A 23,267-nucleotide genomic window follows, 5' to 3' on the forward strand; every position below is an offset into this window, starting at 1 on the left:
AGCATACAAAATACAAAACATAAACAACATTAAAGAACATAACATTAAACAAACAGCTGTCCAAAAATTAAAATATCTGCTTACTAGCACCTCTAAAACTAATTAATGTTACATCTCGTTTTTTAATCTGAATTGGAAAAACAACAAGTTATGGTTTTGTGGGGGGTTTAGAGGGGCAGGTAGGAAGATTGTATGCCTCAGTCTAAACTAGGTGTTTCCCCGTTTCCAGTCTTTATGCTAAAATATCACGTGTGTTTCCCAAATTTCCAAGAATCTATGGAGAAAATTAACATAGCTTTTACTTCTGGATCCATCGACGTCCACATTTTTTTACACTGTATATCAACCTAGAACTGTGAGGTACAGGAGATTAGCATCTTCTTAATTAAGTGCGTCTATCCTGTCAGCCTCTCTTTGAAGGGTGCACCCCTCTAATCCCCACCGTAAGCGTAAGCTACTATTGTTTGTGCCGGCCTGTGCCCAGTGTCAAATGCCAAAGGACATGGGGCCGGTGTCATTGTGCAAAGGTAATAAATAACACACTTCAAATGCCCCGGGTGACAGGGATACAAATTGTGCTGTGGTGGGGTTTAAATTTAGATGCATGCTAGAGGTGGAGAAGCTCAATACTGCATTGCATCGCCAGGGCAGGGAGCTTGGTCAGCCCACTCAACCGAGTTAACAGTTATTTAAATGGATGAACTAGTGTAACGAGTCCAACTAGGGCCGCAGCTAATGATTACATTGAGCATTGATTTAATGCCAATTTAATCACTTAGCCCATATTCACAAATCAGTGCCCATGGTGGCATCTTCAAAATACATTTGGCCTGGATCCAGTGAATGTTTTGCATTTTTGCTTGATGGTGTATGACTTAAACAATGAATACATTGTATAAATTCAGCCTGTTGCTTCCGCACAACACCAACAAACCAGCCCTAACATTGAGTACTGTAATAGTGGGAGTGGGACGGATTTTAGTCTGGGACTTTTCTGCTTACGTGAACAACTGTAAACAGAGGTACATCACTCTGCAGAGTATGTACACAGTATGTGGAAGGACATATCTTTCTAATTATTTCTGTGTTAGTTAGTTGTGGACTTAAGGATACATAGACATACTGCATGTGCGTGTACACAATTGCCTCTCTAATTTCATATTAGAATATTTCCCTTTCTCTCTTATTTACTTTTTCTACACAGAATTGTTGCTTACACCAAATGGGAAATCAGCAACTGTGAAATTGAAACACATTGCTCACGCTACAGTACAGCTCTCCGATTTTATCAACTCCTGAGGAAGCCTAGCCACAAACAAAAAGCCAAATGACATCAGTGATGAAAATACTAATACAGTTTGAGAGTACAGCAGTTTCCAAGTGGTGCATTAATTCACCGTTGCACCGACTCTGAGGAACAAATCCAAGGTGACCTGGGCTAGGACATCTCTCCAAATTGCTTCATTGCAGAATCATTTTAATTTTCTGTGTGTAGCCCTGCATCCAGACAGAGGCGGTGAGTTATGAGCTCGCTGACCTGATGACAAAGCACGGCCACTTCCTGATGGTACGGTCAATAAACAGACAGGGTCGAAAAAAAGACGCTCTCATCAGGCTACCACCGTCACTGTATGATGCTCTTCATTTAAATGGCCGCGTTTTTAAACAGATGACAAGGTTGAATATTAGAAGGTGAACAAGTTCTACCGAGGATGAGGATGACACACGATTAAAACTGTAGCGTAAAGATAAATAGGATTAGTGCAAACTAGTGCTATTATTAATTAGAAATTAGCAATTATTATTAAATCAGGGCAGCCAAATTCCACTTTGTGATAAGTGACCAGTTGTTGTCAACAAAAAAACACATTTGTGTAATTTCATTTCATTTTTAACATAATTTAATAAAACTTTAGCATCCGGTAACTTGTGATGGACATTTTTCAAGCATTTATTTTGCTTTAAGAAAAATGGAAATCCCACCAAGGTTATAGGTAGAATTACTGTACCCAACCAGACCTACCACAGGACTCTAGTAAGTGATTCAAACAAGAGTTAGTTTAGTCGTGAAGTGGAAACAGTTATGTTTAGGTTGCATTATTAATCACTGGTATGGTCCCTCTGCGATGGTAGGATCTTTAAGAACTGGTTTCAGAGAGAACAAATCCACAGGTTTAAACTGTATGTGTTCCTATAAGAGGGGACTATTTACTACCTGTGGATATGTTTACATCCATTATGTGGTTTACACACAAAGTGTACACTCAACATCTAACACTCTTTTCTCTGCCATCCTGAACTTATTTTCCATAAAATATGTAATATTTCAAAGGACAGCCCACTCCTTCAGTGGTGTAATGAAACAAGTTCTGTATGATTGAAGCACCAGAGTTTAACAGAGGGCTACAAATGGACAGGTCAGGTTAAACAGGACCAATGTAGTGATATTAAGAGCTATATTTATTAACAATGGATATCAAGATTAAAGGTTATCTTTCAGCACCGTTAGGGCTGTAATATCTCTATAATAACTATCATTAGTCTCATCTACTTAGCAGTGTTAATATTATATTACCAATAACAATGTGGGGTTTATTTTATTTTGCTTCATTTGTGTCACATTATTATTGTTAGCTAACGTCTTTTAGCGTCCAACCGTTCAGATTTAACACAAGATAAAAGTTAAAGCAACTGGAAATACTTTTAAAAGAAGAGTTGAACCGCCTAATTTAGAGGTATTTTTGTGTCCTTTTGCACAGTGTGAAGTAAAAACATGGTCGTGTTTGGTGGAAATATGCTTCCCTGTACATTTTCTGCAGCTCTCATTGTAAATACTCACAGCGTGTGGCCGCAGACGTTCACCATCAGCTTCAGCGACGGATTCCTGTATTTGGTTGTTTTGCACCTCGGACAGCCCTGGTCGTCCATTTCTGTCTGTGCAACACAAAGTCAAAAAGCTGGAGGACAAAAAATGTCAACAACTAGCAGCTCTCCTGTCACTTTTTCAGGCGGCGAACCGCTGCGTTACACAGAATGCGGTCCGACGGGAAACGCCACTAATAGGAGTAGTTCCTATTTAATGATAAGCTCTACGGCAGTGGTGGTCACACTGTGGTGCTGGCACACCCAGGGGTCCCCTGAGGATTCCCAGGGGGGTCTGAGGTAAAAAAAAAAAAAAAGCTGAGTGGTTTGTTTTCACATAAAGGTTGTATTTAGAGAGGATGTTTTGATTATATGCTTTACTGTCTCCCCTGTTCAGTACCCTATACATTACTCCCACATATTCCATGATCTAATGTAAACCTGACTGAAACATAATTAAAACCAAAAACCTCACCAGATGTTATTCCCCAGGGCTTCTGACATCATATAGTTTCTGTTTAGGGAAATAATTCACTAAGGATGATGGATATATCGAGGTTTATTATCTTAAATTAACAATACATGATGAAGTCAGGAAAGGTGTATTATAATATTATAATGATACAACAATAACATTAATTTCAGGGCAAGCTTGTCTACGTTTAAATCCAGTGTTTTCAAAAGCTATAGCTCTTTAAACATATTCTATCAGAGTCACTAAAAACCCAGACACAGCCTATATGTCATTGATTGATAATTGGTTTATTGACTATGTGTGGATGTCAGTAATTGATCAGCCTAAAAGGGGCCCACCAAGTTCTTCAGAGCCACATTAGACTGACAATTATTATTTTCAAGGAAAAAAATTGAAACAATGTCTCAGTTTTTAAGTTTACTTGTTACAGGTTAGATAATGCTGCAAGACAAATATATGCTTTTAAAGATGTATGTGTGGCTTTCATTGGATTACTAATCCTTGAAGATAAAAGATATTAAAACTTTGTTATTTCAAATAATATTCATGGAGACATAGACTTTCACTAAATGTGAAAGGTGAAAATAAAACTTACCTAAACTGACCTAAATATCACAGCACACATACTTTGTCATACTGAGGAAATAAATGGTCTGAATTTGCATTCATGTTGGTTTCTGCTATTACTAAATACTCTTGTTTATGCAGGCCTATATAGGTTTTGTGTGACATTATGTTTTCTGGGATGATATGATCCAATGTGTCAGTATCTTTTGACAAATTGGCAATATCCCCACCTTATTTCAGTCGCACCCAGGAACCTTGAACTCTTATGGATTAGTCCTGAAAGTTTAAAATGTCCCCACCTGTAAAATGATTTCTTAAGGTGGACTGGATCTAACAGTGCACAGTAATAATAGTCAAAACTCAGAACTTTGGAAATATAAGCTGTATGGGGCTCATCGTTTAATGATTACTGTTGGAGTGGTGCACATCTGACAAATCCAGCCTCATATTTTATTGAATTTTTTGCGAGTTTATTTAAAATAGTAAAAAAAAATTAAAAAAAATCCCTGTACATTGAGACAGTGATATTCTTCTTGGATTTCCATCGATATCGGAATAAAAACACACCTTTATGTTTCCACATAAAGCTCCTGACAATACAGACAACAAGGATATCCCGTTCCCACGATCCCGAAAGCACTCACCTTGCACAGGTGAGCCACGGGAATATACTGTAGGTTATATGACTGACAGCTGGAAACCAAACATTCGTGTCTGAATCCCGCTCGCTCCTCCCTTATGGGGCCCTCGGCGGCCAATAGCGTGGCTCTCCTGCAGATAGACCCCAGTGTGTCTCCTTCCAGCTCCAGTCCCCGCAGAGTAAAAGTCACGTTGGAAGGAAAAGGGGAGAGAGATATCTACTTACAGCTGCTGTCAGATATCCGATCGCATTCGCATGGCGAGAAGGTAACCTGATCGAGCTGGGAGGAGTGACTTTACCAGGGAAGGCTTGAACAAAAAAAATGTCTTCTTCTTCTGCCGGAGAAGTCACAACAGCAAGTGACATCAAGAGGGAAAATGTGAAGGAGGTGGATACACGGGAGTGCATCAAGCTTGTGGCGCTGGACGCGGCGGAGTTGTCCATGGAGCGCACGACTCCCAACACGGACGCGGTGCGCACGGAGCTGTTGGTGAGCGCCGCTTCCTCACTGGCTTTCTCCCCGGAGCAAGTGGCTTGTGTCTGCGAGGCTTTGCAGCAGGGAGGCAATGTGGACCGGCTGGCTAGGTTCCTGTGGTCCCTGCCACAGAGTGACCTGCTACGCGGCAACGAAAGCATCCTGAAAGCCCAAGCCCTCGTCGCTTTCCACCAGGCTCGGTACCAGGAGCTGTACAGTATTTTAGAGAACCACAGTTTCAGTCCGTCCAACCACACCTTTCTGCAAGACTTGTGGTACAAGGCCCGGTACACCGAGGCGGAGAAGGCGCGGGGGAGACCCCTGGGCGCTGTAGACAAGTACCGGATCCGGAGAAAGTACCCTCTCCCCAGGACTATCTGGGACGGCGAGGAGACTGTGTATTGTTTCAAGGAGAGGTCCCGAAACGCGCTGAAGGATCTGTATAATCAGAATAGGTACCCCTCTCCTGCCGAGAAAAGAAATCTCGCCAAGATTACAGGACTCTCCTTGACCCAGGTCAGCAACTGGTTCAAAAACAGGAGACAGAGAGACAGAAACCCGTCCGAGGCACAATCAAAAAGGTGAGGCAAAAAAAGAAATAAGCCACAGACTATTTCAACCACAAAAGTCTTAACAAATTATCAAAACATTTGTCTGAGAGTGCTGTGCGTAAAGGGCGCATTAAAATAGACCCAGGCTAATTTTAACAAAGTATTTGAAAGCTTATTCGGAGGAAGGGCGCCTATGGTTTATAACCATTTACACTCAAGTCAGTGGCTGACAATACTCAGTGTATTTCATACTCTTCCGTCGGACTCTCTTATATGACTTGACAACGTAAATCATCAACTGTTGAGGATTAAGAAACTAAAAAAAGTATGCGTAAAATGGTTTGGAGCACGCTTTTAATGTTTTGAAATATGAAGCGGTTGCCATTCAGATCCGGTTTCAAGTGTGTTGGTGCTAAGGGGCATGGAAACCATAAGCAACAAAATAACATAGTAACTCACACACTGTGATCCGACTGTCATACACGAGGAGTTTGTGACTTTAATGAAACAATTAACAAGGTGACTTGAAAAGTTACTTTAATTTCTTATCTACTTTGTGTGTGTGTGTGTGTGTGCACGAACTCAGAGGCACACACCAGCGCGTGCACGTGTCCCCTAGCCCAGCACATAAATCATTTTCATTATCACTTTTTTTTCCCCCTCTCAGACCAAAAAGGAACTCAGAGGCTCCATCAGCTCCTGCGTCTCATTTCATAATCCTCCTCACAAACAGACACAAATGTACCTTCTTTCATGTTTCTGTCTGTGTGAACAAAGCTGACGCACACCTGGTGGAGGTGACCCCTCTCTCTCTCTCTCTCTTTCTCTCCCACACACGCGCACGCACACATAACACCCACACACCATTACAGACTGCCTTTAAGTCGCTACTAAAATTATTCAGAAACAACGTTTAAGTAAAAGTTTACAACCTGTGGATATTTTTGAACAAATCGTCTCTTATTTGTAGCAACTAGTGTCTGTGTTTTTATCTTTTCCCTGGAAGTGGGGGATGAGACGTTTTAGTGTGTGTGTGTGTGCTGGAGGAGGTGCAGCTGTTTGAATCAATCCAAAAAAAAGGAGTTGTTCCTTAATGAGCTGTATAAACTACGTCTAGTTTTAAAGACTTCGTGGCAACAGATAAGTAGTTTTTTTTAAATTCCAACACCATTTAAAATCGGAGGGAGAAATTCAAATAAATACCCCCAGCCATTTGTTTTGTCAGCCCACCAGTGCTGGCATTTTGTCACACCAGAATTTATTGCGGCAAATGGTTGCACGGTTGTTGACGTTGGTTGCTGTTGTCAGTGCAGCGCTCCATGAGGTAAGAGAGGGCTTCACATTCACAAACACAGCCTGCTCTTTAAAGCTGTGTAATAACACAGCAACAAATGTGACTCTGTCTGCTCTTTCTCCAGCACTGGCAAGATGTGGGTGGAAAAGAAATAACTGTATTTTATTGAATTTGTTTTGTAATAGTGCTTCAGAGTGTGTGCCAAAAAAGTGAACAAATGGCAGAAAAATACTTCATATCTGTATCAGGAACACATATTTTACTCTCTTATTTCCTTTTTTTTATTTAAAAAGTGGCTTAAAGTCTTCTTATAACAATGATATACCACAAATATTTCCTTTTTTTTGTTTTCCTTTGTATTGGGACAGACCACTTATCAGTCATTCTGTCTTTTTTTCCACAGTGAATCCGATGGAAACCACAGCACAGAGGATGAGTCTAGCAAAGGCCAGGAGGAGCTGTCTCCCCGGCCCCTTTCTAACTCCTCAGACGGGGTGATCACCCATGGGAACCTTCCCATTCAAACGGGGCCTCTGGACAGTGGGGTGGTTATCCAACAGATCGGGGACATCAAGCTGCCCCCCGGATCCAGCAGTGGCGGTCTCTACAATGGAAGTCTAGTGACCAATAACACCTCCTCCACCGTGTTTCACAACGGTGGCTCGTCTTACCTCCACACACCCGGAAACATCCTCTTCAACGGGCTCAATTTGGGCATCCAGCCCTTGGCCTTCAACCCTCTGAGGCCGTCTGGAGGGTTGCTGCTGGGGGGCTCAGGAGTGGACATGCAGATGCAGACAGGTCAGGAGAAGGGACTGGGCAGTTCTGCTGAGGACTCGGCCCTGCAGTACGCCTCCTATGCAGGCTGTGTGAACGGAGCTGAGGTGAAGTTGGAGGGGGTTCACACCATGGGCACCCAGAACGGAGGCTCCTCTGTGCTCACGTTCAGCTCCTCGTCAGGCGCGCTGCAGCTGGGTGGCTACAGTCTGGTCCAGGTACCAAGTGGAGTCTCTGACAGCGATGGCAGCTCATTACTCAACAGCGACGTAGGTCTTCCTCCACTGCAGCTCTCTTCTGTCTCATCTGCCTCAGCAATCACACAAGGTGGGTTTGGAAAGAGATTATTTAACCTTAACACTTGTTACGCTGAATAGGAAGAAATGGGCAACAAGGACAAAATAAAACATATGTTTGGCATAATATTTAGTTATTAATGTAACAATTTCATTATGACTAATTGAACTTACAGCATGAAATCTTAATGAGGCTTGGGTGATATTGTCTAGTAATGGGAATATAATGCTTAAGGATTTAGAGGCATTCATTGTTCATTTTACCCCTTTTTAAGCAGTTAAGTAAATATATTTAAGTTTATCACTTTGCTGTAAAATGTATCACTGTATATGAAGAACCAGACATAATAAACTCTACTCTTATATCAAAATATAGATGTTTTATTCTTAAATCTCCTAGCTTTATAGCTAGCGGTGCCCTTTGCCCTCCTTAAATGTTCCTGCACTACACGTCCGTGGTGGTTTGTCAACAGGTCTCTACTACGTCCATCCAGTATATCTGAGCTGCTTTATTCTTGGCTTGTATGTGTTTGGGCCGTAGCCCAAAGGGCTGATACTACACATAACACAGAGCAGAAGAAACAGGGAAGGGCCACACACACACACACACACACACTCAGAAGAGGTGGTCCTTTGAAAACCCCAGAGATGAATAAAAACAAGTTCTGAAGTCACCATCACTCATCATCATTGCACTCTTGATCTGCAGAGCAGGGAGGAAGGGGAAATATGTTTCAGACAATCAGAGGCCATGAAACGCACTAACAGGGAGTAAGCCATTACAGCACTTACTTTGACATGAAGCAGAGAATCTACACCAGGATGAATAATAAGGAAAAACAGAAAATTGTAGCTTGCTGTTGAGTCCTGGCAGGCTTTTACACTCTCTGGGGCACCGCAGGGTCATGCTTAAAGAGCACAAAGTGTGTGAGACACACAACAGCAATTCTGTGGACAAGGTCTGCTGTAAATGAAACGTATAATACTGTGCGGTATGGGAAGGGGATCCAGGAGTGGGAATGGGATCTACTCAATCTGGTAAAGGTAGAGATACTGTATGTATTGATCCATTGTTGTGCTGCCACAGGTGACATGCCTCTGAACAATGTAGCAGTGAGTTCCTCCAATGACGACTCGTTCCAGCAGCAGGACAAGCTGACCATGACGTCGCTGCACCACAGCACCGTCCTGTACAACATGAGCAACGCCGGCCAGACGTCCATCAAGAAGGAGCCTCTGGAGGGAGGTGTCTACTCCTCGTACCACCACGGGCTCCACCTGGACCCCAGCGGTCAGCTCAGCTACACCACTCCCAACTCAGAACAGGTTCCTTCCAGCCAAGGTCCCGCCTCGTCCACAGAGGTCTCCACCGTCAGCTCATCCAGCCCCGAGCCAGAGGTGTACACCACCCTCACCGTCAGCACGCCCCTGATGGCCCAAACAGACCCCAGCAGCCACCATCTCCATCCCACAGAGTATCTCGGGAGTCATGAGGTCCGGGGCCCCACGTCCTCGCACCTGATGGGCCCCGGCATGAACAACGACTACATGAACCTTTCAGAGAACAAGGTGGGCGGCTCGGGAGGCGTAAACGAGATGCGGGGGATGTGTGGGGAGATGGAGGCCGTGGAGGGGAAGGAGCTAGCCAAACTACAGACAGTGCAGATGGAGGAGGACATGGCTGACCTTTAACCTCAAACCTCCCGCCTCGCAGAAGCACTCATGTCTACCCCAAGCAGCGATATGGTGAATCTTTTTACTTTTGTGTGCGCGTGTGTGTGTTTTTTTTTACCATTCATTTCCTTTAAATGTTAAATTATTTGTAGTTCATTTGACTTTTACAATGCACTCAGCCCTGTGGGTGGGCATTATCAGTTTATCATAAAAATTAAAAAAAGTCTATGACATGTTTTAAAAGCCCCCGTTTGTAAGAAGAACATTACGACTGTTACGTGCTCGCAGATGAAGTCGCTGTATGTGTTTGAGCCGTGTTTAAATGTGCATTTTTATAGACAACACCTGCTACTTCCTGTTGAGTGGATTTGATCCACAGAAGCAGGTGCTGGAATGCCTCTGGTCACGGGACCAGGATGTTCCTCCAAACTAAATGCGTCATCTGGGTCAAACCAAAAAGGTCATTTGGTAGGGGGAAGAGGGAGAGAGCCTCTGTGAAATGGTCAGTTAAAGAGCGGCAGCTTTAGTAAAGGCCTGCACACATCCAGAAAATAGGTCATTAAACACACAAAGCTGCTGATTTAGGAAAAAGTGTCCTTCAGTAATCATCTTAAATTCTCCGAATGCCTCTCAAGTCACTGCAAAACCCTGCGTTTGTGCTTCATATCATACCAAATGAACTAGGAGTGTCGAATATGGGACTAGAGTTAAGACGAATGTGCCTTTCTGCTACTTAAAATACACAAATGGCATCGGTCTGTTTTGGCATTTGCACTACCATAATGACATTACTATGTACATGTTTCAAACAGCCTTCATGTTGGAGGGTTTGTCATGTGTGACAAACCTCAACAAATGCACACTATTTCAGTAATGACTCATGTTTCAAGCCTCATCATCAACCTGTGAGACCAAGATATGAATGATGATCGAAAAAGGTCACGCTGTCGGTTTCACATGTTGTTCATCATGTGTTGTTTATAATGCTGCAACTCATAGTATGTTAACTAGATGTGATGATGCTATACTATATCCTGTTTCATTTTGATGTGTCTCTCCAAATGTCAGTAATCATGAATGATATTTTTCTATAAAGGGATTGTAATAATTTCTCTTTGCATGGCGTCATAACGTTTTGGACACTAGTGCCTTTTTACTTTTGTTTTGTGAATAACACTGAAAGTAAGCTCAGTCGTAGCTCTTGCGTTGGTGTGCAGGCAGTGACATTGCAGCTTCAGAGATTTACCGCCGCCGCCTTCGCTGGCACATTTGTTGGGTGTCAGCTGAGGGAAAAGACAAGAGAATGTGGAGCCCATTTGTCAAGTGTGTCCGGTGCTTTTCACAACGGGAGCCTAATTCCTCGCTGTCATACATGACCATAATAGCACATTTCAGCCTTACAGCCAACTCACACCATGCACGTCTAGCAGTGCATCACGCGTCTTCACACAAGTGGACTAGTAATCCTGACTAGTAATTCGTCAGGATTTATGACGCAGTCCCGTCAATCTGAATGGACATTTCAGTGAAAGTATTCTCAGTGCTTTAAAGTCATATACCAAAAATGAGTCGTGGGCAAATAGTAAAACCGATGGTCATTTGTTTTTGTTTGTTTTTTTATCTTAGTTTGAATTATATGTTTGTTATCTGAAATTATGTGAATGTATTTTTCTAAATCTCCATACTGCAATAAAAGTTTATATTTATAAAAACATAAAACTGATTTTTTTTTTTTTATTCCTTTAAGCTACAAGATGACTGATAAATTGAGCAACTGTCATTTTTAGGGACAACATTTTCTGCAATAAATGCAAGTTCATGCCAGACAAAAAGCACATGTCTTCCCAACATTTAGGAGTCCTATGTAGCCAAACTGTGAGCATGGGGTGGGGGGGAAGTGGCATGCAGTAATCCAGCAAGCCTGGTGCTGCTCTCTGCAAACCTGCAGTGATCGTTTGCACATGCCTGGCAACCTGGAGTTCATTAGCCCTCCTTTTCTCATCTCAGCCCCTGTAATTCAAATAAACAGCAATGAGATTTCCAGAGGTAAAGCTCCTTTTGGGTGGGGGGTCTGCAGCTCCCCACAGCTCAGTCCAATCCAATGGTCTGTCCCCCGAGCGAAGGCCAAACCACCCCCCTTGCTTCAACATGTGGAAGAATGAATCTGAGGTTCTGTCACTCAGAGAGACACTGAGTCTCTATCCAGTGAAGAGCCTGAACGCCTCTCGTGGCTTGAGGGGGATTCTCCTTAGATTCATGAATTTCCACCCAATACTTGTTCGCTCCTCAGTGGGCACCCGACCAAACCAGCAAGGGAGAGATAAGATGGAGACAAAGTTTGACAAATGGACGAACAGCAGGGGATTTGATTTTATTCACAGCGTGTCTGTGGTGGATTATAGGAGTTGTCCTCTCAGCGGATCCTGGCTGGAGGAGTTATATATGATCTAACTGATGACCTAAATAAACAGAGGCTGTTTGTCTGTGCTCACTGTTGAGGCACAGAGAGAGAGAGAAGAAAAATGGGAGAGACTAGCGGGAAAGGGAGAGAGAGGCAGGCAACCAGGATAAAGTTACCTGTGCACAGGTGACCTCGCCGCCATGGGCAGTGGATTAGCTGATTGTTAGGTATCAGGTAACTCCTCCTGTAATATTGAAGAGGGTGAAAACAGCTTTGTTGGAGCCCAGAACAATATCCCATTCGCGGTAGGAGCCCATGGTCCATGGGTCTCACGGGGAGGGGGCCACAGAAAACTCCAAATTCCACCTTTGTATTGTGGCTATAAATTAGACAGGAAAGGAGCACAATTGTTCTCTCACAGAAGACGTGTAGTGAGTTTTACATGGAGGCTGGGGACAGTTTGTTTCTGAATTCTTACTGCTTCTTTTACGTGTGAAAATCGAAATATCCTGCATCTAAATAGTAGCTGATCATTTTGTCCACAATTTCAAAACATACTTGGGTGCACAGTAAAAAAAAAAAAAACGAGGGAACTCCTCCAGAACTCTGGCCTTATTAAAAACACTGACCTCTGATCTTTCAGAAGGTTTCAAAGCTGACATTTAATGCGGCGCAGCAGACTGCAAGCCATATGTAACATGACCTGGGGAGCACGGTACTCCACTGCTCCACGTCCCACTAATGAGAGGGCAGGGGTCAGCGGGTACCAGCCTGCTCGCACAGACCCACCACTACTGGCCGAGGCGTGGGGAGAGGAGTTCTCCCTCCTGGCAGAAACAAAATCTACTACTGGCTCTTCCAAGCTCGTGGAATGGAGTGGTGTTTATGAACGAGAAGGGAAATAAATGTCTCAACCCGTGTAGATTCTTCTCTTACCTCCACTTACAATAATGGAGTTGTTGCTTGGCAGAGTGGAAGGTATGTGCACGTGTCCACTTCATCATCCAATGCGGGAAAAGGGAAGATGTAACCACCATGATTCACTGGTCTTGTTCTGGACTGCAAAGACAGAAAAATCCTAAAGAGGGTTTTAAGTATGCATGTGTCTGAGAGGGACACACACACACTCTCTCTCTCCACACACACCACCACACACAGCTCACTCCGTGGCAAGCAGCTGGGGAGGCAGCATCAAGTCCGACCCAGCAGTGGTAGCAACAGTATTGCCCAACAGAGAAAAGCAGCACTTGTACAACAGGAGCACGAAGCAAGATGTTCAACACACACACACACATATACACACACACCTGCTGCTGCTCAACTGCTCTAAAACTTCATCATTTGCTAAAAAACACACATGCAACAGCTCATCTTCTCAGCAGTCACATTTGGACTTGTATGATCGCACTGTCATGGCGCCCCCTCCCTGCCAGCAAGGCACACATGGTAGCAGCACATCCCGTTTAAATAGAAAAAAAAAAAAAGATCGCTCCTTTTGTTTGTTTGTTTGTTTGTGTGTTTGTCTGCCCTGCCTGATTTGTTTACTTACTCCAAAGCCCTGCAGCACAACAACAACAAAAAAAGAGAGAAGATTTCCCTTAAAACAAATGTCCCCATCTATATGCCCGGGGCGTGTTTACCGAGCAGAGCACTGTAAAAGCCGAGGCCGTAATTGCATATTTGTGGAGGTGGTCCTCTGAGGAAATGCGTAATGATTTTGATGGGGGGCTATAACCCCAGTGCACTTGTACCAGGTCTAATTTTCCAACATGACAGGAAACTCTGTTAAGCTGATAATTGCAGCTCCAATTTCATTTAACTCACTCATGTCAACAGTTGTGTTTTGTTTTGAGAGAAGGAGCTTTTTTTTTTCACTGCCTCTCACCTCACCGAATAAACCGCTTTAACAGTTAATTAAAGGCACATCAGGACATCTTGAATTCACCAGAAACTGGAAGCCAAGGACAAACTATTGATTAGATTCATTAATTTGGCGATGAATGTGCAGTTATTAGAATGTAAAATAAAGTGTTTTGTGATATCCATGCATTTGTCTTAAGTCTACAATAAAATAAATACATAAATGCATTTACACGGGTGAGTGAGACTGTTGACTTACAAATTAAGACGATTCCTTGTTGTTTTTTTGTTGATATTTTGAATAAATAAATAAAAAAAATTTTCAGTGCAATAAGAGGGACCAATTGAATGTCATCAAAAACCCTTCCAAATAGGCTAAACCGAAGGAGGGGAAAAAACAAAACGTGTGGACTAAATCTGACATTTCTCACTTAATTTAAACAGTATCTGCTTTGTTCCAGTCGATACAGCTGAAATAGCACTTTGGATTTAGATCGAGTGAAAACCATATGTTCAGTGAGCCAGTGGTCGTTTCACTTTTCCTCCTTATATCCCAAAAAATAAACCCTCCGATAGGAAACCCGGGCTTTTTGATGATGACATTTTTATGAAGTGCTTTGAGTTGAGCCTTTTTCTTTCTCTCGTTGTCTCCCACAGGACTGCGGTGTCGCTGTAACATTTCATTTGTTTCCCCGGGCAGTGATGCATGGTGGGACGGATTTCTTTCCAGCAAGTTGGGACGCGGTTTTTTGATGATCAATAATGAATAAGTCGTTTTCACACCCAAATTGCTATCATGAGGTGGAATAATTAAAGAAAAAAACTGAACAACAAGTGCACACACACCCTTATTTCCTTATGGCCTAAACCAGATTAATGAGAAATGGCAAAACAGTTGATTTTCTCGGAAAACACTCTGACTCATTTGACTTTTCCGGAAAATCAATGACTAAAACCTGGAACATCCTGGATATTTAGCAGCCCTCAGCTTCCAAGAGTAGGCAGAGAGTTATTGCAGTTTTTTGGAGTTTTTTTGGAGACAAAAAGCCTGTAAAGCAGAGTAAGGAACCCCTGCTCCCTGTAAGGCCCAGCTCTGAAAAGGAGTAACGAGTGATAGCCTACCCGAGTATTGCATTACTTGTGAGGGGTGCGAGGAGCCCACTGGCCCTGGCAGAGGCGGAGGCGGAGAGTCCACATCTTGAAATAATCTCGCCCCCCGGGCTGCTCGGGTTAAAGGAGGAGGCGCGGCGCAATGTGGTAGAGATATTAGAGAAACCCGAGAGCCGCTCATCAGACAGCTCATTTACTGAAGCACTGAGGTTTTACACAGCCCGAGTGCAGCTATAGACCCCGAGCTAAAGTGGCCTGAGAGCCTGTGTGTCCACTAAAGATACGGCTCGACATTTAGAAGATGTTCTAATTGAATCACGTCTAAGCAATATGGCAGCCAGTGCTCCCTGAAAGCAAGAAAATTAAGCTGTTTTTAAAAACAACTTTAAATGTATTTAAATAATTGTAACACATCTTTGCAAAAGTCCAAGTTGATGTTTTTATTCATTATTACAAAAATGATTGCTGCCCATTGTTCCTCTGCAGGCTGATGACTCTGCTAAAAATGTTGATTAAAAAAGGGGTGAAATTAACACCAAAGCCTCACAAGTATTCAAATAATAACATCAGGTAAATTTCAGACCATAATCTGATATTTCCTGTAGTCACACTTTAATTTCAGCATGGTGAGATATAAGCCATCCATTCCGGAGGAAAGAAGCCTTTTGGGTCCAATATCTGACAAATAGCTCAAACAAACAAACATATATAACATATAGATATATGGATATATGAGGAAGTTTTACCTGTAGTTTTTTATTTTTTATTTTACACCACAAGCATATTCAACGCTGAAATGATCCCACAGCCTGACCATACTTAATTTTTCCTACAGTCACTCTACATGAATTAAATGTTGCTTAGTATAATATGCCCACATAACCTAATATTTAGATTATTTTAAATTATATTTTTTACAATTATTTATACAATCTCAAACTTATGTTTGTTTAAAATCGTGAGGGTTAAATGACACCTATCTTCTAAGTTTTCAGAACAGATCTGTTTTTTCAGGTGTCTGTCGCCACGAAATGAAAAAGGTTCAAAGCAATTTATCTTCATAGTAAAAATCCTTCAAGAAAGGGGTCATCTTCTCCAAACGTTTTGTGTGAATTTGTTTAAGTTAAATATTACTTTCCAGGTCAAATCTTGTTTCTTAACATATTGAAAGGGAGTTCAGTTTCAGACTGCAGATAAAGAAATATGATCTATATGGCTCAAACCAACAACTGCACCACCAAGAAGCAGTGTCGCAGAGAACTAATTTACTAATGGATTGGTTTAGTGTTTCACCCCACAGAAAACACTGGAGCCAGTGCGGTGCCCGTCTAATCCTTGAAATATACATGCAGGCTACAAGCTAGAAGGACCTCTTGAAAAAACACGTGATGATGTAGGGAAAAAAAAGGGCATAAAACAACAAATAAAATGGGCAAATGAGCCTGTTATACATGTTCAGGCGGTATTTAATATCAACATTCAGATCTGTAAAAAAAAAAAAAAATAGTCTTCAATGCGCGATAATTAAAGCTATAGCCTAAAGCCAAAACTGACTCACATGAATCAACAAAAGTGCAGCTTGAAATATTATCATATTATTTATTTTGTCAATTAGAACGAGTGTGGGATGTGTTATTTACAATCCTGAAGATGTTTGTCAAATTGTCTAGCAAGCTCAGACCATGTGGCATTTCATATCAGCCTCTCTCTCTCTCTCTCTCTCTCTCACACACACACACACACACACTTGAGTGGTTGATTTCCTCTACTGGTGGTCTATGTCCCATAACACGTTTGGCAGGTAATGCGGGTTTCTCATATAAAAGACGTGCGTAATGGCACGCATGAACTCAACTATCATAAGAACGTATTAAATTATATCACCTCATAAAATAAACGCCTCCAGTAATTAATAGACTGGGGAAGGTGGGGATGCAACAAAATGTTCAATCTGCATGTAATTAAGGTGGTGGGCGTTAACCACGATCAGCTGTGACGGTAAATAAAGCTCCAGTTAGTGAAAAGAGTCTAAAAATTTCAAAGAATCAATTAGGATTTAAAATGTTATGCTGGAGGTTTTTTATTTCTTAAAAATGCACTGTACTGCCGTCTGTTTATTGTGTGGCCCGTTGTGAGCGTTACAAAGACATCACAGCCTTTAAAAGTGGATAAACTTCACAAATAAAAAGCTTTGTGTCTTTGTGGGTTACCCTCCATTGACAGCGATAGCTGATAACGTATGGAGATGGTGGTTTTGCCACCACGTGGGAAAACCTGGAAGCCTACATTCACCACCATTGTAGAAGATGTACATTCTGAACATGTTAATAAGGCTTTTTAAGAGGTCTGTAATAATTGATTAGTGTTTAGGTGCTGCTGTGCTCCCTCAGCTGAAGCGGGAGAGGGACTGTGGGGGCGGGAGGTGGGAGCGCTCCTATTTCAGCCCCTGACGCACTGCCTCTGGGGAGGAAACGGAGCTGCAAACTCAGTCCTGCTCTGCTGTACACGGTGCAGGGCAGAGGGAGAGCCAATCACCGAAACGCACAGGCTCCCTTTAAGCCTGACATATCTCCAACAGGAACAAATTGTCCCAACAATCAACATCCCAATCTGCTGCCTGCGCGCATCAGGGGCTGGAGTGGAGTGGATAGCCTATAGGCCTGTGCTGCGCGGACGGATCGCGCTGGATTGCATCGACACTCAAATAAACATAGAAAATAAACGACAGCTATCATTTTGGATACCAACGTTTTGAGCGGAGGAGCGAGCTCGGACATCATGTCTATATTGCCGTCCTTCGGGTTTACGCAGGAGCAAGTGGCGTGCGTTTGCGAGGTGTTGCAGCAGGGAGGGAACCTAGAGAGGCTCGGCCGCTTCCTGTGGTCTCTACCCGCTTGCGATCACCTCCACAAGAACGAAAGCGTCCTCAAAGCCAAGGCGGTGGTGGCCTTTCATCGGGGGAACTTCAGAGAGCTCTACAAGATCCTGGAAAGCCACCAGTTTTCTCCGCACAACCACCCGAAGCTGCAGCAGCTCTGGCTGAAGGCGCACTACGTGGAGGCGGAGAAGCTGCGCGGCCGGCCGCTCGGAGCTGTAGGGAAGTACCGGGTGCGGAGGAAATTCCCGTTGCCCCGCACGATATGGGACGGCGAGGAGACCAGCTACTGCTTTAAGGAGAAGTCCAGGGGCGTCCTGAGAGAGTGGTACACACATAACCCCTATCCATCCCCGCGGGAAAAGAGAGAGCTGGCCGAGGCCACAGGACTGACCACCACGCAGGTCAGCAACTGGTTCAAAAACAGACGGCAGAGGGACAGAGCCGCAGAGGCGAAGGAGAGGTACGTCTCACTGACGCAGCCTCGGTGCTGCTTGTGGTTTATAGAGAAAGACATTTATATTTTTGTTGCATGTTTCAAGAGCAAATTAAGGTTTCGACTTTGATGAAATATTGTCAAAATGTATAAGTATAAGAAAGTGACAGAGATCCCCACGATTCCTATTCACGCTGCAGGAAAAGTAAGAAAATAAACGGAATAGTTTTTTTATGATGGGAATCCTTTAATTTCAAATAGAAATGTGAACTCTTTTTTTATTTATTTTGGTTATGTTTAGCCCCCCAAAATCAGTCGTGTCCTGATAACAGTAATAGTAAACAGAAGCGTGTTGTTGACAAATGACTTTCTTCCACAGAAACCGTCCTGTTTAACTTGTTTCAACCTGATAATCTAAACTACATAAAACACCCGCTTTAGAAATGAAGAAAATGTGTTATTTAATAATAATAATGGGAAAATTAAGCAAGATGGTCACATTAGTGGAGAACTTTCTTTTTTTGAGATACGTGTTAAAGGTTAAACTGGGTTACAATGGAGCGAAATAACTCACATAACACTGTGTTTAACAGGCTTATTCAGTTATCGGGAAATGTCATCCAGCTTAAAGAGAAATATAGCATTTTATGTACAGAATTGTAGAGAAGGCAACTGAAACTAAAACTGTGATTAGTTTTTTCTCAAGGCCCAGGCCTGCTATAGCTCTGTGTTACTGAAAAATAATTATGGCTGCCTTTTATACCGCTCCAAAATGTCATCAACAGGCCGGAACACGCGGATTTAATGTCATCTTCCATCTTCAAAATGTAGATTTTCCCCTCATTTTCCCCCTTGTTGTCATTTCCAGAGAGAACAGTGAAAACAACAACGCAGGCGGCAACAAACAGAACCAGCTGTCCCCGTTGGACGGAGGAAAGTCTCTCATGTCCAGCTCGGAGGACGAGTTTTCTCCACCTCAGAGCCCCGACCAGAACTCAGCGCTTTTGCTTCAGGGCAACATGAGCCACCCCGGGGCCTCCGCGTACCCCATGTCCGGCCTGGGGCCCCCACAGCCGGTGCACAGCATGCACGGACACCCGCACCAACTGCAGGACTCCTTGTTGGGACCTCTAACCTCCAGTCTTGTGGATTTGGGCTCTTAAAGAGGCTTCCAGATTATTATATTTTACAAAAACAAAAACCAGAAAAAAAGAAGACTGATAAGTGTATCAGATTGAGTACATGTATGAAATAACACTATAGCCTACCTTATAATATAGACTGACTTGTCTGTCGTTAAATTTGGTTAGAACAAAATTCCTTTATGCGCTTAACCTGTATATCCCCCCTCCACCACCACCGACAGGAGCTTTCTGATCTCCTGCACATGGAAACACACAAACACGACCTGTCTGAAACTCTTAGCTCAACGAAACACTTAACTGGACTGCCCATTTGCTTAATTTATGATATTTTGTTGACATAAAAAAAAAGAATTATAGCAACCTCCTGCGATGGAAACTAAGAGGTAACGTTTTCATTAGAGTCATGGTAATTAGTTTCCAATAAAACAAAAGTAATACATTTGTCTCTGTGTTATTTCTGTATTTAGAGAAAAAAAAATAGCCTATAGACATTAATCGTCTGGCCCTCAAACCTGTGCAAATGAATCGGAACTCCAATCTTTGATAATTTATCATTAATTAATCGTGAATTAACTTATTTTCTTCTTATTATTTTTTTTGTATGTTTACCTATTTAATACCGTGTTCGCCTGCTGCTTATGAATGCAAAAATTACACGCAAAAACGCCAAGCAAGGCAATCAAGTCTACATTGGTGGGATATGAATCTCTATCAAAAATATTATGAGTCATTTTGTGGTAGAGATTAAAGGCTGCTCTACGGGGTTCTTGTTTTTTTTAAGGATAATCACGGTAATTCAAGACATATAATTCAAACACAGAGTCATAAAGGGAAATGTAATTATACAAATGTGAGTCAACATCAGCAGCTGTCTGTCAGGAGGCTGTTGTGTACACATGAAGCAGTCTTGAATCCCTTTGAATATCGTGTCTGTTCCATAATACATGTTTGGCTGAAGGAGAGAGAGGTTGTTGTTTTTTTTCGTCATTTTTTAGCCCGAGTGCTGCGGATCATTGGCTTTTTGTTCCCGTGTTTTCTTTGCTCTCTCCGAGAGTTTGTTCTGTCGGTTCCGGGCCATGGGAAAGAGCCACCACTCAACCCTCAACCCTCACCAGCTCTGGATATTCTGACAAAAAAATATGGCAAACGTCCCATATGAGAAAAAAGTTTAAAGAGCACTATGAAGTCATGGATAGTCCTTTAAAAGAAAACAAGTCATAAGGACTCTAATAATAGGTTACAGACATAATTGCTAAAATACACACCCACAGCCATCATAATAATTCCCACAATAAACAACAACAATATAATAATAATAATTAATAATAATCAATAATAATAATAATAATAATAATAATAATAATAACAATAATAATAATAATAATAACAATAATAAACAGCAGATTATTTGTGGGACAGATTATGAGAATATGGTGGCCTGAGAGCAGGAATCTGGTGAGGACAGCTCTGTTGTCCCCCACCCCCTACACTCTTTTTGGGCTCATGTCAGGGTAAATTGTTTTGAGCAGAGAGCACAGAGGATTTCCTGAGCATAATCTGAAACAGTCGCTGCTAGCATTACTGCCTGATTGCGAAGATTGCAGGGCTGCAGGGCTGCAGCGCCCGGCTTCAGTGGAGGGACCTTGAGGTATTCTGTATCCCAGAGGCCTCCCTCTCTCTTTCCCCTTCTCTCTCTCTCTCTGAGCCCCACTGGTCTACTAAAAACACCAGGGCTGTGCTCCCCATCTATCACCTACAGACTTCCATATGGCTTGTTTGAGTGATGTGTCTGTCTGGCTGTCCTCAACAGACCTTCCATCAGCAGGCTTTTGGTCAGTGGCGCTTCTTTTTACATTTTTCAGGATCAGACGAATTTGTAGTCAGATCATTTACGTAAGTGAAACTAGAAATGCCACATTTTAAAGTAAAATGTAAAAGTCCTGCAAATTTAAAATTTGCTGTAAAAACGTACAGAAAAGCAGAAAAATTTACTTCAAAATTTCACTTATTATGTAGCCCACGCAAGTCTTTTGTCATTATGTTATTGGATCATTACAGATGCAGACATGAAGCTAATTTTAACTACTTTATGTACCGTTTGGTTGTTTATTTCTCTAACAATACATCATATTTTATTAAATTATCATATGTTTTGTATGTAAACGTGTCAGATGAATGTAGTGCAGTAAAAGGTAATATTTCCCTCAAAGTGTAAAGTAGCATACAATGAAAATGCTCAAATAATGTACCTCAAAATTGTACTGTAAACTTGGTTTTAAATCTTAGGTATTTCTCTGTAAGATTAAATATTTATGACTAAATAAGCAAAAGTCTAAGTTAGGAAAAACACTGTTGGACATTATTTATTAAGTGTTTTATAGATAATTTGCTTCATCAGGATTGTGTGGGTGCTGTTGGATCAGATTTTGGGCTGCAAACCTGAGCAAACAACCTCACAAACTTCACCAGATTTTAATTAAAATGTTGTTAAATCCTGATTGGTGCAATGAAATACATGACATCACCTTTTTTCCAGCTACTTCAAAAATCAGAGAGAAGAGCAGAGACGAAAACACAAAGACATTTCTCAACAAAATAGTTTGTTCATAGGACCCCATCACTCAGACAAAGACGCTAGTTAAGAAAATATGTAGTCAGGACCTTTAAGTTTGGTACCCAAGTAAATGTACTTAGTTACTGTACATTACACCACTGGTTAATTAAAGCTAACTTAAAGCTGAAAATATTAAGTGTTTAATCTCAAAACGGCAACAAAAATGTGACGTGTGTTCTTACAAAATAGATCTTTTAATTTGCAGAATACGATTTATTAAAAAATATAAATTGAATTTGTATGTAGTAGTATTTTAAAATTAAGAAAATGTTCATAATACCCTCCACCTAAAAGTATCCCACAGTATTGCCCGTATGTCCCACTCAGCAGAGGTCAGCAGAGAGCAGAGGTCCTGCAGATCATATATAATTCTGACCACAGCACGTGTCCTTCACTCTTGGCACACAGTGCAGCTAAATATTCACAAATTAACAAACAGGTGATCACAAAGCCACCAAAATAACTCCTCATACCTGTTAATCTAATGACAACATGTCCGGCAGGGTACCGACACAGCAAGGATTAAACAGGCTCTGTGCCACATGACAGAGGGAGGCTACCGAAGTCACCTTCAGGATGTGCAAGAGACTAAAATCAATCCAACACGGAAACTCTGACAGTGCTTTTAATCATACTCGAATCCCTTGCTTCCGAATCCGGAGAGACAATGTCTGTAGTCATAAATCTATCTGCTGTATCAGCCACTGCGTCTTCCTCTCATCAGCCATGCAACAAGTGCAAGTGGTAGGCATGCTCCAGCCTATAGACCAGATGACAAAAGCTGGAGGTTAACGTCAGCCTAAAGCACACCGGTGCCAGTAACAACAGCTGCTGATGGCAAACAGAGTCCGAGTCATCAAAAGGGCATTTCATTTGACATAGGCATAAGTGGCAGTGGCTCTAAATCAACAGCAGGAAGGGCCCTGACGTGTGCAAATAAACATTGAGAGTAGCCTGCATGAGCCTGGGTCGTCTGGCTTAATGTTTTTTCTGGCATAAGAGTCAGTGTGCATCTCTTATAAAGGACAAAATCCAAAGCTGAGGAACTTTTGGTTGCCTTTCCATGGTCTGGTGCCTGCAGGTAGCTTTACCCCACATGTGAGCCGGGTGTGAGACAGTCCCAGGTATCCATAACCACAGGCTGTATGAGGGGTGTGTGTCAGAGAGGGGGGAGAAAAGGGAGTGGGGGGCAGGCGGGTGATGAGGGACAAAAGG

The 23,267-nt window shown here is 42.3% G+C and overlaps 3 protein-coding genes across 3 annotated transcripts in view; 2 read left to right on the top strand and 1 right to left on the bottom strand.

Annotated features, from left to right (window-relative positions):
- mnat1 (MNAT1 component of CDK activating kinase) overlaps positions 1–4,712 on the bottom strand; it is a 33,443-nt gene extending 28,731 nt beyond the window's left edge. The window contains exons 1-2 of the mRNA XM_035673814.1: positions 4,549–4,712; positions 2,840–2,934 (exon numbers count right to left, since the gene is read on the bottom strand). Coding sequence (XP_035529707.1) covers positions 2,840–2,928 — 89 coding nt within the window. The 5' untranslated portion in view covers positions 2,929–2,934; positions 4,549–4,712. The remainder of the gene's footprint in view (positions 1–2,839; positions 2,935–4,548) is intronic.
- An 8-nt stretch (positions 4,713–4,720) lies between these two features.
- six4a (SIX homeobox 4a) lies at positions 4,721–11,330 on the top strand. The gene is made up of 3 exons (XM_035673813.1): positions 4,721–5,600; positions 7,268–7,968; positions 9,025–11,330. Exons 1-3 carry the CDS (start codon positions 4,867–4,869, stop codon positions 9,627–9,629), a joined length of 2,040 nt encoding a protein of 679 aa, XP_035529706.1. The 5' UTR covers positions 4,721–4,866; the 3' UTR covers positions 9,630–11,330.
- Positions 11,331–17,464: 6,134 nt separating this feature from the next.
- Positions 17,465–19,916, top strand: LOC118337008 (homeobox protein six1b). Its single transcript, XM_035673815.1, has 2 exons — positions 17,465–18,320; positions 19,162–19,916. Exons 1-2 carry the CDS (start codon positions 17,761–17,763, stop codon positions 19,454–19,456), a joined length of 855 nt encoding a protein of 284 aa, XP_035529708.1. The 5' UTR covers positions 17,465–17,760; the 3' UTR covers positions 19,457–19,916.
- Positions 19,917–23,267: the final 3,351 nt, after the last annotated feature.

This window comes from Morone saxatilis, unplaced genomic scaffold, assembly GCF_004916995.1.
Source record: "Morone saxatilis isolate NCDOM2014 unplaced genomic scaffold, NCSU_SB_2.0 Contig3, whole genome shotgun sequence".
Classification (NCBI taxonomy): Eukaryota; Metazoa; Chordata; class Actinopteri; family Moronidae; genus Morone; species Morone saxatilis.